Source organism: Meriones unguiculatus, chromosome 4 (genome assembly GCF_030254825.1).
Source record: "Meriones unguiculatus strain TT.TT164.6M chromosome 4, Bangor_MerUng_6.1, whole genome shotgun sequence".
NCBI classification, from domain to species: domain Eukaryota; kingdom Metazoa; phylum Chordata; class Mammalia; order Rodentia; family Muridae; genus Meriones; species Meriones unguiculatus.
In genome coordinates this window covers 105252280-105264617 of record NC_083352.1, presented here as the reverse complement: position 1 = coordinate 105264617, position 12338 = coordinate 105252280, and the positions used below count along the sequence as shown (strand labels likewise).

The 12338-nt window shown below is 51.8% G+C and overlaps 1 protein-coding gene across 1 annotated transcript in view; it reads left to right on the top strand.

Moving 5' to 3' along the window:
* The window catches only part of Znf831 (zinc finger protein 831), a 107244-nt gene that overhangs the window by 30900 nt on the left and 64006 nt on the right, over positions 1-12338 (top strand). The window contains exon 2 of the mRNA XM_021650774.2: positions 8690-12322. Coding sequence (XP_021506449.1) covers positions 8726-12322 — 3597 coding nt within the window. The 5' untranslated portion in view covers positions 8690-8725. The remainder of the gene's footprint in view (positions 1-8689; positions 12323-12338) is intronic.

Below are 12338 nucleotides of genomic sequence, written 5' to 3'. Positions count from 1 at the left end.
CTGGGCTTCTACACGGTCACTCACCACCCACTGCACTAGCCTGGACTAGCTCTTCTGGCCAAGGCAGGGCAGAATCCTACAAGCATCTTGATTCCCAGGCACAGTATCACAATGCTGGGGGTGCTTTGACGCAGCCAGGCTGCCCCCCCATGTTGAATTTTACCATGTTCTTTAAAGCATTTTGTCATTATATTTATACACTTTATTGTGTTGGGGGGAGGGGGCAGTGTCTCTTGTGTGAAAATAGTAGGACTGGAAGGAGTCATGTCTCCTACCAAATGAAGGCCTGTGTTGGATGCACGCTGTGGCCGGAATACGGTGTATGCTGGAGCAGCTCTCAGTACAAGGGGAGGGTGAGGGGGGTGACACGTGGCCGAGCCACTCAGGGGGCCTGGGCCCGCATCTCTCCTTGCCTCTGACTCTGAGCTTACTGATTGCTGACTCGAGCAGCGCCCAGTGGAAACGGCTGTCTACTTCGTGTGTGATGGAGTCTAGGGAATTCAGTTTGCATTGTTGCTGCTGAGTTTGGGAGTTCAGGGCACTCAGAGGTGAGAACTGTGTGACTCCATTCATACAGAGGAGCACCAGCCCACAGGCAATGGCGGTAACACTGACCGTCCTGGGAAAAACAAAGTGTAAACAGTTTTTAGCTGACCACTCCCACTTGGCTGTGATGGGTAGGTCCTCTAGGAGATCCCTAAGGATCACAGAAACACCCTGAGCCATGCAACTCTGCCCGGGGCAGCACCAGTTACATGTTTCTTTGCAGAACAGTCAGGAAGCACAACAGAGGTGAGGGCTGGCACTCAGCTCGCTCTCTCCATTTTATGCTGTCTGGCATCCCAGCCCTTTACATTCAGGCTGGGTTCCCCCACCTCAATCAACCCCACACAGGTGCCCAGAGTGGTTCTAGAACTGGTCAAGTTGACAAGCAACTTGAGTCAGCACACAGCAAACCTGGGGTTTGAGCTTAGTTTTTGTCTTTGTTTTCTTAGCTGAGCCCAAGCCCAGCCTAAGGCAAAGCCAGCTGGACATCAGGCTTTCTCAACCAAACCTCTGCAACCCACTGTCCGTCTCCACAGGAGCTGTGTCATGTGGGTTGTTTTGTGCTTGGACTCACTCACTTCTGCTTTCTGCATATTATATCTTTGTAAACTCTCTCTTGGCCTGCCCAGTTATCTTAATTTGTTTAAGCAAAACATAATTTCATCACCAAACAGAATTAATTTAGGTGAAGCTGTAGTCTGACTAACAAGCAATTGAGCCTGACAGGTCCAGGGCATCCTTGGAGATGGGTTCTTATGCTCAGGGGAACCACACAGAGCCAGGAAGTCCTGCTCTTGTATAGACCGTTCTAGGTCCTTCTTGACCTTGACAAAACTTACAGAGGGAGCTTTTTCTGTGGGAACATTCACACATACATATAATTTAAGTTGCAGTTTCACTGTGGGCCTTGGAAGACCACACACACACACACACACACACACACACACACACACACACACACACGGCGGGGAGGGGGAGGAGAGACATGTGCTCATGAGTGATTCAGAGCTTGGTGGGAGGGCTGTTTGTACAGAGTGGGCCTGTTTGAGGGGTGTGGATGCTTAGCCGGTAGCAGAGCTGTTGGGGAAGGGTGTTGTCACCTCAGCACCATGATTAGGATGGGAGGCGACCTCCTGGAAGATGTGTGGCCTCTAGTAGGCAATCAGCCAGTACCCACCTTTCTCCTCTTTATCTGCAGGGTCTCCTGTGGAGCAAAGTCAGCTGGTGCTAGAGGATTGGCTGGGACACCATTGCTACTGCCATGGTGTTCAGGGAAGGGGGGAACCAAGGCTGTCCAGGGCTAGGATTTAAATTAGATAAGAAGTCACAGGAGCTCACACCACATCCTGGGGCCCTTGAGACACACCTAAAACAATCTAGAGGCTGTGTGTTGGTTGTGACGGTCCCTGCACTGACAGAACACAGCATCTGTGGAGCACCTGCTTAGAGCTGATAATGAAGACCGCCTGGGCAGTGTTCACATGTGGCTTCCCTAAACATTGCTTGGATTAAAAAAAAAAAGTTAGTTGGCACACACTTTTAGAGTGGTTTAAGGCCAATTAAAAAGTGATGGGGTGGGGGTGGGGGCTTGGGAAATGGATCCCTGGTGAAGTCCTTCTTTCAAAAGCCAGGGAATCCCAGGAACTGCACTGGGTTTGTGTACTTGTTGGAGACTGTTGTAATGCTGGCAGAGGAAGGGACGTGGGTGGGAGGCAGAGACAGGACGCCCTAGGCTCCACAGCCAGCCATCCTCACGAAGAAGTGAGTTCCAAGGTCAGTGAGTGATCTGCCTCAAGAACTAAAGTGGACAGTGATGGAGAAAGACTCCTGACCTCTACCCTCTGCACGTACACCTACACAGACACACGCACATATGTACATGTACACACACATACCTACACAGACACAAGTGTGTACATGCACACATGTGCATAGAGAGAAGTGGGTATTGTGCCTCCTTCTTGTGACCCCAGCAGTAGGGAGACTAAGCTTTGAAGGATACTTCTAGTTTGAGGCCAGCCTGGGCCGCATAATGAGTTCTAGTTTGGCCTGAGTTACAGAGTGAGATCCCCCTCACAAAAGCAAAAACAATCCAAGAGTGAAGGGAAATGCCTAGAGAGTTCTTACCTGCTGTGTTGACATCCATCTTTCATGCAGTTTCTCTGGCTATCGGCATCTGGGTTAGTGTGGTGTGTATATGACCCACTGCTATGTCACAGAGCTCCATACCTACCCGAGAGGCCACTCTTCCTGTGGCATATTTCATGTGTGTGTCTGTGCCTGGGGAAGCCAAAGGTTGAGGTCAGGTAAATTTCTTGGTTGTTGTCCGCTTTGTATTTTGAGGCAGGTTCTCTCACCAAACCTAAAGATCACTGATATGATGACTGCCTGTCCAGTGGGCTCCAGGGATCCTTATGTCTCCAACCCCAGTTCCAGTGCTGGGATTCCAGGCGGGCACTGCCATGCCTCACTTCTAAGTGGCTTCTTAAATTCGGGTTCTTATGCAACAGCAAATTTCTTTATGCACTGGGCCACCTTCCTGTACCCTAGGTTTTGACAATGGCGTACTGCCCGGTACCCCTGGACAGTATCACATGGGGAGGCTTCATTATTGCAAGTGTCCTTTGGGCTATGTTTATACACCCCTTCCTCCCCTCCAACCCGTGGCACTCCCAGATCTTACTGTCCCACAGCCTTGTTTGTTCTAGAGTGTTTGCAGCTGGAGTCACACAGGAAGCAGCCTATTGAGAGTGGCTTCTTTCACTTAGCAACGTATAGTGAAGGTTCCCCGTGTCTCTTTGTGGCTTGATGGCTCATTTCTCTTTATTGTTGAATAACTGTCAATTGTCTGGCTGTGCCAATGTTTGTTTATTCTTTCACATACTGAAGGACATCTTGGACACTTTTCTGTTTTCACAGTGATGAATAAACTGACGTTAATTATCTGGGTGCAAGTTTTTGTGTGAACGTTAAGTTTCCAACCCATCATAGAATGATGAGGCTTTTTTTTTGTTTTGTTTTGTTTTGAAAGTCACAGCAGAGGATGTGCAACATGGAAGAGTCACATTATCTTCACACATTATGTGAACATGCCATTCCTTCTTAAAATGAGGAGTTTTCCAACAAAAGGGGGGTTTATGCAGGAATGGAAGAATACCACGGCCTACAGTCCCCACCGGGTGACCAAGCAGGTGCCTATGGCACAGTAGACTGAAATTAGGTAGTGCTGCCATGGAAGCCGGTACCTCCAAATCCGGTTCTTTTCAGCACATTTAGCAACTCGGAGGGCTTCTTCACTGTCCCTCCTGCCTCTCACCCTAAAGGTGAACTCTGCAAACCCATCTGGGGTTTTACATTTTCTCTCTGTCCTGGCCTATTGAGGGGCTGTTTTTGCTGTGGGAAGCTTTGGAAGTAATCATTGCTACCGTTTTTCCTACTCTTCTTCCTTTACTTCACCTGTCCTCCATAACGCCGCCTACTTGTACTGGAAAAATGTTACCCTCCACAGGCGGCCACACACAACTGGCAGGACAGGGTGGGAATCCCCTTTTCTGCGTAGCAGCCCATGAGATGACAACAGAGTGAACATTTGACATTGGACCCTACTCTTCCTTCCTGTCCCATCCCCTTAATTTTTGTGTCAGTCTAATGGGGACAGCACAACTCCCCCTTTCCTGATTAAAATCAACTGTGTCCCATAGAGTCTGCCCTGGACTGGGGTGGTGGCCTCCCAAGAGGGGGGTATCATTTGTTTGGTCCTCGAAGGGATCAGCTATGATTACAGATCCGCTTCAGGGAGCCAAACCTTAAGCATGGCAGGTGGCTCTGCACTGTTTTGAAGGCTGAGCCTATTACCCAAGACAGTCCTTTCTGGCTGGAATTTTTGTTCTCCCTGGTAATGAGCTTAGGTTTGCTAGGGCCACCTGCCACCTGGCTTCAGCTCCCCTGCCTGCTGAGACTTTTCCCTTCAGCAGCATCTTCCCCACTCTGCAAGGCTGCGGCTCTGTAGGACAGCAGGTCCGCTGGTTACTTCCCCAGCAGAGAACTCTGTGGACTGTGTTCCCCTCCCATCAGGAGACTTGCTCCACCTTGCTGTCCTTTGCAGACTGCCTGGCATGAGGTCCCACTTACCTCTCCCCCAACTCCCCACGAGGCAGGCTGAGGTGGGAAGCACTCCTCCCTTCCTTCTGGCTCCCCTCCCTTCCTCCCCACCCGCCCAGTGGGACTATCAGAGAAGTCCTTGTCGCTCAGGCTCTGCTCATTGCACTTCCTTCCTTAGGATTAGGGCTCAGAACTCAGATGTCTTGACTTTTGATTCTGCCTCAGGGACAACAACAGAAGCCTTGCCCATCAACCCTCAGACGCCATTTCAGAAGCCACTGGGGCAGCCTGGCCTGCAAGGGAGGAGGCACACTAGAGCCTGCTGTAGTACTCAGGGAACAATGTCAAATCTGCAGGTGCTCCCTGTGGAGTCTACCTTGGTTGCCCATGAGGTGATGTATTCTCAGGGGTCTCCTTCCCTATAGCCTTCCCACTCCTCTTCAGTGTGTCAAGAAATTACCTTTCCTTGGGAACCATGCTAGGGACACATCTGTGCTAAGGGGTGGAAGAAAAGGCAGGGATGGGAAGGACCATTAGTAATAGTTCAGACTATCATGATACATTTTTGAGAACACAAATGAATCAAGCTCTTTATCTGTGGTAGGTGCAGACAGAACCCTGTGTTCTCACATAACTTGTTTTATCTACCAGTCCTGGTGGCACACATCTGTAATCCCAGTATCCAGGACACTGAGACAGGTGGGTGATGAATTCCAGGCCAGCCTTGACTACACAGCAAAATCTTAACACAATAAGAACAAAGAAAAAGTAGAAAGGAAGCAAAGAAGAAGAGAAATTAAGTTAGGCACATGGGGCACATGCCTGTAATCCCAGAAATCATGAGGCTGAGGCAGGAGGATGGCTGTATATTCAAAGTCAGATCAAGACCTTGTCTCAAACAAAACAAAACAAAATGAGACAAAACTTGATGAACCAATTAGTTTATTGGGGTCATAGCAATATAGTAACAAAGGCAGTCACCATGTTACCTGAGGGTCCACTCAAGCATGGGTGACAAGTGGGGAAAGCTGCCTCCCCAGAGCCCATGCACAAATTGCGGGCAGGTCCTCCAAAGAGGCTCCTCCCCAAGCATGTGCTACTGTGAATATAAATTTAGAGTTGGCCCTTATGACTTCCCCAGCCTGGTGTCTGAGGAACCTACTCCCTTCCTGCAGAAGAGAGCGTTCGAGTTCAGAGGAAATAGCCAAACAACTACTAAACTGTGTCCTGCAGAAGCCGCATGGGGCTACCCTCATCAAGACATGTCATTTTCAGTTTGCTCCCCTTATTGTGCCATGCTAGTCAGTGGGAAATTATCCCATTGGCTTTTTCTTTCAAAACTTATTTTGAGCCAGGGTCTTCCTAGGTAGCTTAGACTAGACTCAATCTTGGGATCATCTCGTCTCAGTCTCTCCAGTGTCTTTACTTATTTAATTACATTTACTCATTTGTATACATGTGGGCATGTGTGTGTATGACTGTGTGTGTGTGTGTGTGAGAGAGAGAGAGACAGAGACAGAGACAGAGAAAGAGAGAGAGATGGTGCATGTATGGAGGTCAGAGGGCCATTAGAAGGACTCAATTCTCTTCTTTCATATGTGGATCTTAGGGCTGAAATTCAGGTTGCCAGTGGTGGCAGCAAGTGCCTTGTCTGCTGAGCTCTCCTGCAGGTCCTGCTCATTTCAAAAATTGAGCCATTAGGCACTTTCATCACTGAGTCCTAGAGTTCCATGTATGATTATGTGTGTACTCATTTGTGATCAGGTGTGTGTGTGTGTGTGTGTGTGTGTGTGTGTGTGAAGGTCAGAGGTCAACACTGGCTGTCTTTGTCAACCTCCCACCACCTTATTTGTTTTTATTATTTTGGGGTTTCTGTGTTTGATTTATTTTCACTGTGCGAGTGCAAGTATGGTGGGAAGTGCCGGGCATGTGCCACAGGGCACACGAGACAGCTGTGTGCAGTCAGTTCTTTCCCTCCACCTTTATGTGGGTTCTGCGGGTGCAGTGCCATTCAGAAGGTAAAGGTGCTTGCGACACCACAACCTTACTGCGAGGGAACCTTGCAATGAACCTGGAGCTCACCGATTTGGCTAGAATGGCAGGGCACTGAGCTCCAGGGATCTGCCTGTCTCTGCCTCCTAGGACTGGGATTACAGGCATGCACAGGAAAATAGCTTGTTTTCACATAGGTTCTGGGGACCCAAACTCAGGTCCTCCAGCCAACATGGCAGACACCTTTCTGACAGAGCCATTGCCTCGACCTAAGTCTCATCTTCTCTCTAGCATCAGCTGTTACATTTTCTCCCGTTCTGTGGCTTTTCACTTTCTTGATAGTGTTCTTAATACACACATTTTTAAGGAGTCAAACTTTTCAACTTTTTTTTTCCACTGGTTGTGCCTCTGGCATGTATCTTGGAGATATTGCCAAATTCAAAGTCCAGGCTTGATGCTATATCTTCTAAGAGTCTGGTAGCTTTTGATCTTTCATTTATGTCTCTGATCTATTTTGCATTATTCTTTTGCATATGGCATGAAGCTGAAGCCAAACTTCAGTCTCTTGTGCATATATGTCTAGTCATAAGGCCTCGGGTTGTAAAACTTAGCAGGTAAAGAGGCTTGCTGTGAAAGTAGGGCATCCTGAGATCAATCGCTGGGAATTCACATAAAAGCAGAAAGATAACTGATTCCACAAAGTTGTCCTCTGACCTCTGTGTGCCCACACATCATGCACACATATACACACATACACACAGTACTAATAGCTTAAAAGATAGAGAGAGAAGAGAAATATGTAGTTGCAGCATCCTTTCTTTCGACATAACTTATTTCATAGCATATTTATATAACTTCCTTTTCTTTTCCAGTTTTTAGAAACAGGGCATTGCTCTGTAGCCCAGGCTGTGCTGGAACTCATGAATCTCCTGCTACAGCCCTGCAAATGCCGGGGTTCCGGGCATGTGCCATTACATCTGGCACGATTTGATGGCTCACAAACTTCCTGCGACACCTAACATCAGCTTTCCCAGGCCAGTGCTTGCTGGCATTGGTCCATCATCCCAGCATGGTGCTGCCTTGGGCATGGACAGTGCCCTGGAGACTGGAGTTTGGTGTTTCCTTGAGGAAGTATGGGGAAAGGGGGGGCTCAATGTTCACAGAAGATTAGGTGGGGCATGGGTGCTGCCAGGCTATCTAGCATGTCCCTCCAGCATCTGACTTTCCCTTAGTGACTTGAAGAACAGAATGGTATTAGCTTATCTTCTCCTCCTCCTGACTCACTCTCAGCTTTGAGTAGAGACCCAAGCTTCATCCTGAGGTTGCATGAGCACTCCTTGTAGTGTCCTGAGACCAAAAAACAGGGTTCCCATACACATTTAAACTTGACAAGAGCATATGCTTTAGCATCAGCATGACCCTTTGGGTTTGGGGACAAGCTTATGAGAATCCATCCTGCAATATTTGGGCTGTATTTCCATACACTGAAAATGTGATGCATAATTTTTCTGAAATTCAAGTTTGTCTCACAGCCATGCATTGTAGTGTCCTAATCTAGGAATCTTCCCACCCCCACCAAGGCCAGTTCTGTTTTTGACTGTAGTCTAGGGCTCAGAACCACAGAGTAAAAGGGCCTGGCTCTGGGTACTTCAAGGATCTAGAAATGGCATTGTAGACAAGCAAGTGATTTGAACTTGGTAGAGAAGTCACTGTAGACCTTTGCCACCTCAACAGGTTGCTCCTCTGTGTGCACGTGAGTGTGTGTGACTGGGTATTCAACATTGAGCCTTGCTGCATGCCAGGCAAGCAATCTGTCACTGAGCTACACCCTTAGCTCTTTTTGTATGCTTTATTTTTGAGTCAGGGTCTCACTCTGTCAGCCAAATAGCGCTAGAACTTGAAATTCTCCTGCCCCTGTCTTTTGAGTCGCTCGGCTTACAGCTTCACAAGACTGCTGGGAGAATGTCGCTAGTGTCCACAGAGGGTACTGTAACACCTTCTGACGGGAAGAAAACGGACACCCATGATAAAGCGTGGTTCTCACCCACAGGTTGACATAAATCCTGGGCCACGCAGATGATGAGGAATGGAGGCTTCAGAACCCACCCACCCTACACCGTCCACCAGGGACCAGCCAGCCCCTGCACCTGGCCTTCCAGGAGGCCCAGGTGGGCAGGCCTCACCTCGCCTGACCCTGGGTCCTGTTATCCTGCCACCGGAGCAGAGCCTGCCCCAGACTGTGTTCCTGAAGGCCTTGCCTGTCCCACTGTACCACACAGTCCCTCCCGGCGGCTTCCAGCCACGTGCTCCCCTCGTGACAGGCAGTCTGGAGGGGACCAGCGTACCCTTCATCCTCAGCCCCTTGCTGCAGCCCGAAGGCCCGGGTCCCGGGCAGGTGGGCAAGCCAGCTACCCCGGCCCTGACTGTGAACATCGTCAGCACACTGCCGGTACTCTCCCCAGGGGTGGGGTCCGCGCTGGTCAACACAGGCAGGTTGAAGAACGCTGGTAAGTACCTGTGCCCACACTGCGGCCGGGACTGCTTGAAGCCCAGCGTGCTAGAGAAACACATCCGCTCCCACACAGGCGAGAGGCCCTTCCCGTGCTCCACCTGTGGCATCGCCTTTAAGACCCAGAGCAACCTGTATAAGCACAGGCGGACTCAGACTCATCTCAACAATTCCCGTTTGTCCTCCGAGTCTGAAGGGAGTGGGAGCAGCCTTCTGGAGGAGGGAGACAGGCCAGGAGACACTGCCTCAGTGGACAGCCGGGGAGAGTTAGGGGCTCCAGAGACAGCCCTTTCCCCAGGTGTTCATCCCAGCCTTGCTGCTAAGAATAGGGAACACCGGAAGGTGGAATCGGCTCCCTCCCTCTTGGCCACGCTTCCCCACAGGGAGTCCTCTGTGGATCAGACCCAGGTGGTGTCTCCTGAGTTCCCGCTAGCCAGCCCGCAGCCTCGGTGGAAGCGACAGCAGGAGACGTGCTCAGAGAAGCCTTGGGACTCCAAGGCCTTGGAAGGCCAGCTGAGGAAGTGTGAGAGCACGGACTCTGGCTACCTGTCGCGCTCAGATAGCGTGGAGCAGCCTCCCGTGGCCTCCAGCCCTTTGCACAGTCTATCGGAGCACAGCGTGGAGTCCGAGGGGGAAGGAGGACCTGGCTGTGGCTCTGCGGGCAGCAGAGCTGACCGGGGAGCCTCGGGGGCCAGCTTGGAGATGGAGAAGAAGAAACTGGAGGAACGCATTGCCCAGCTCATCTCCCACAACCAGGCAGTGGTGGACGACCCGCAGCTGGACCACGTGCGGCCCCGCAAGACTGTGCTGTCCAAGCAGGGAAGCATTGACCTGCCCATGCCCTATACCTACAAGGATTCCTTCCACTTTGACATCCGGGCGCTGGAGCCTGGCCGCAGGAGGATGGCCCTCAGCCCGGCCTGCTCCACCTTCACACCCCTGGAGAAGGCCAGGCCCGTTTTCTTCCACTCCGTCCCCACACAGCTCTCCACCACTGTGGAATGTGTTCCAGTCACCAGAAGCAACTCCCTGCCTTTCATTGAGGGTTCTAAGCGGTGGCCAGAGCCACGGGACCCACAGGATGCTGTTCCCAGGATGCAGAAGGCCCTGAGCCCCAGGCTCACCGCAGGGCGGCTAGGATGCCGCCCAGGACTGACCTTGGCAGGCATCCCCAGTGGTCACCCTCGGGCCCTGGTGAGACAGGCTGCTGTGGAGGACCTGCCGTGTACCCCCACCGGAGACCCCTCGACTGTGGCTGAGGACCTAGATGGAAAGAGAGCTCTGGTAAAGGAGGTGGTGGTCTGCAAGGGCAGGGCCAGTAAGAAGTGCAGCCAGAGGAAGCAAAAGATGTTCTCCCAGGAGAAATGGCAGGTGTATGGGAATGAGTCTTTCAAGAGAATCTACCAGAAGATGAAGACCAACCACCAGGGAGGACAGAAACACGGGGAGGTGAAACAGGGCCAGGGGACAGAACTGGACCTTTCTCCCCAGGATGCGGAAATAGAGGGTGCAGGCCTGTCACGAGACAACAGGATCCCTACCCTTGAGGACACCACAGCAGGGGCTGAGCCAGGGTCTTGCGGAAGTCAACCATCCCTGGATGGTTCCCTGGAGGCTGAGCCTCCTAAGCAACTGAAGGCGGTGGCCAGAGCAAAATCGTCCCCTACCCTGGGCAGCACAGAGGGCCTCTGCTTGACTTGCAGGAGCCCTCTGCCCTCTTCAGATGGGAAGCTGGTCCCGGGATGCCAGCTGCCTCCAGTGCCTGGGCTCTGTCAAGGAGGACACTTAGAAGCTCTTGAGACACCTTTGCCAGACCCCAGTGGCAAGGCCGTAAAAGAAATCAGCCCTGGGGCCCAAACCATCCTCAGACGATCCACTGGTGGGTCTGTGGCTCCCCAGCTTGCCGAGGACAAGTTACCCTCAGAGAGGAAGAGAATGAAGGTGGAGGGGCTGGGCCATCAGGAGCAACCAGGGCCTCTGGAAGCTGAAACCTCGGGTAGCTCTGTGCAGGCTGACCCCCAGCCACCCCAGAAACAGGACAGTGACCCTGAGGAGGTGCTGGGCAGGTCAAATGAGAGCATCGTGCAAGGGACCACAGCCCCAGAGTTTTCTGATGCTTCCTCAGCTGGTTCTACTGCTGCCCCAAGGTGGCCAGGACTAGAGGACAAGGATTCCCCATTTTCTTTGGTATCCAGGACTCCTAGGCTCCACTCCTTGCTGCCTGCTCAGCCCTGGGATCTCAGTGTCCCTGCTGCTCTGTCAGATGGCTCCTTTGCTCCCAGGTACCTCCTCAGGTTACCACAGGAAGAGAACCCCTTACCACTTGTTGCTCCAGGGCCAGGGGAAGGCCGAGACTCCCTGTGTCTAAGCGCACAGCCTGTAGAACAGGCCCTTTTTGCTGGACCAGAACTGGGAATGCCCCAGCCACATGGAGCATGCTCAGGCCCAGGTGAGGCAGGTGGCAACCCAGAAGACCCTAGCCAGTCCAGATCAAGGGATGGAAGAGAAGAGGCACAGACCGGAAGAGAGAAAAAAGATAGGATCAACGGCAGCATCCCAGTGGCTGAGCACTCTCCTGACCCCAACATGGGCACCATCTGGGAGACAGCCTCCATTCTGCCTCCTGACACATGTGACACTCATGTGTCCCAGGATGTAGTGACTGAGACCCAGGCAATTCATTGCCTCTGTACAGACAGCCCACCAGCAAGAGCTAGGACATATGGGAGCCTTTCGAACCCTTGGATATCATCCCAGAAGCTAGGGATACTTTCTAAGAATGCCCTAGAAAGTCCTCCTTCAGAGACCAAGGAAGGGCTGCCTGCCTGCTTTCCCTCCCAAACACCCTATTTCCTCACGTCTTTCACACAGTCCCAGGGTATTTCCTTGAACCAGCATAAACTGGCCTCATCGAACCTCTTAGGGACCCCCAGGAGCTGTGAGGCCCCAAGCCCCTTCCCCTCACTTAAGGCTGAGCCCCAGCTCACATGGTGTTGCCTGAGCCGCAGCCTGCCCCTGCTGGCAGAGCAGCAGAGGCCTGCTCCCAGGCACTCAGCTCCATGCTTGCCGGATAGAAGCCTCCAGGATAAGAGTGACAGAGCACTGCCCAAGAGCAGTGGAGGAGAGACCACAACAAGCCTCCGAGGAGGAGAAGGGCCTTCACAGGCCCCTGAGGTAACTAACACCAGCT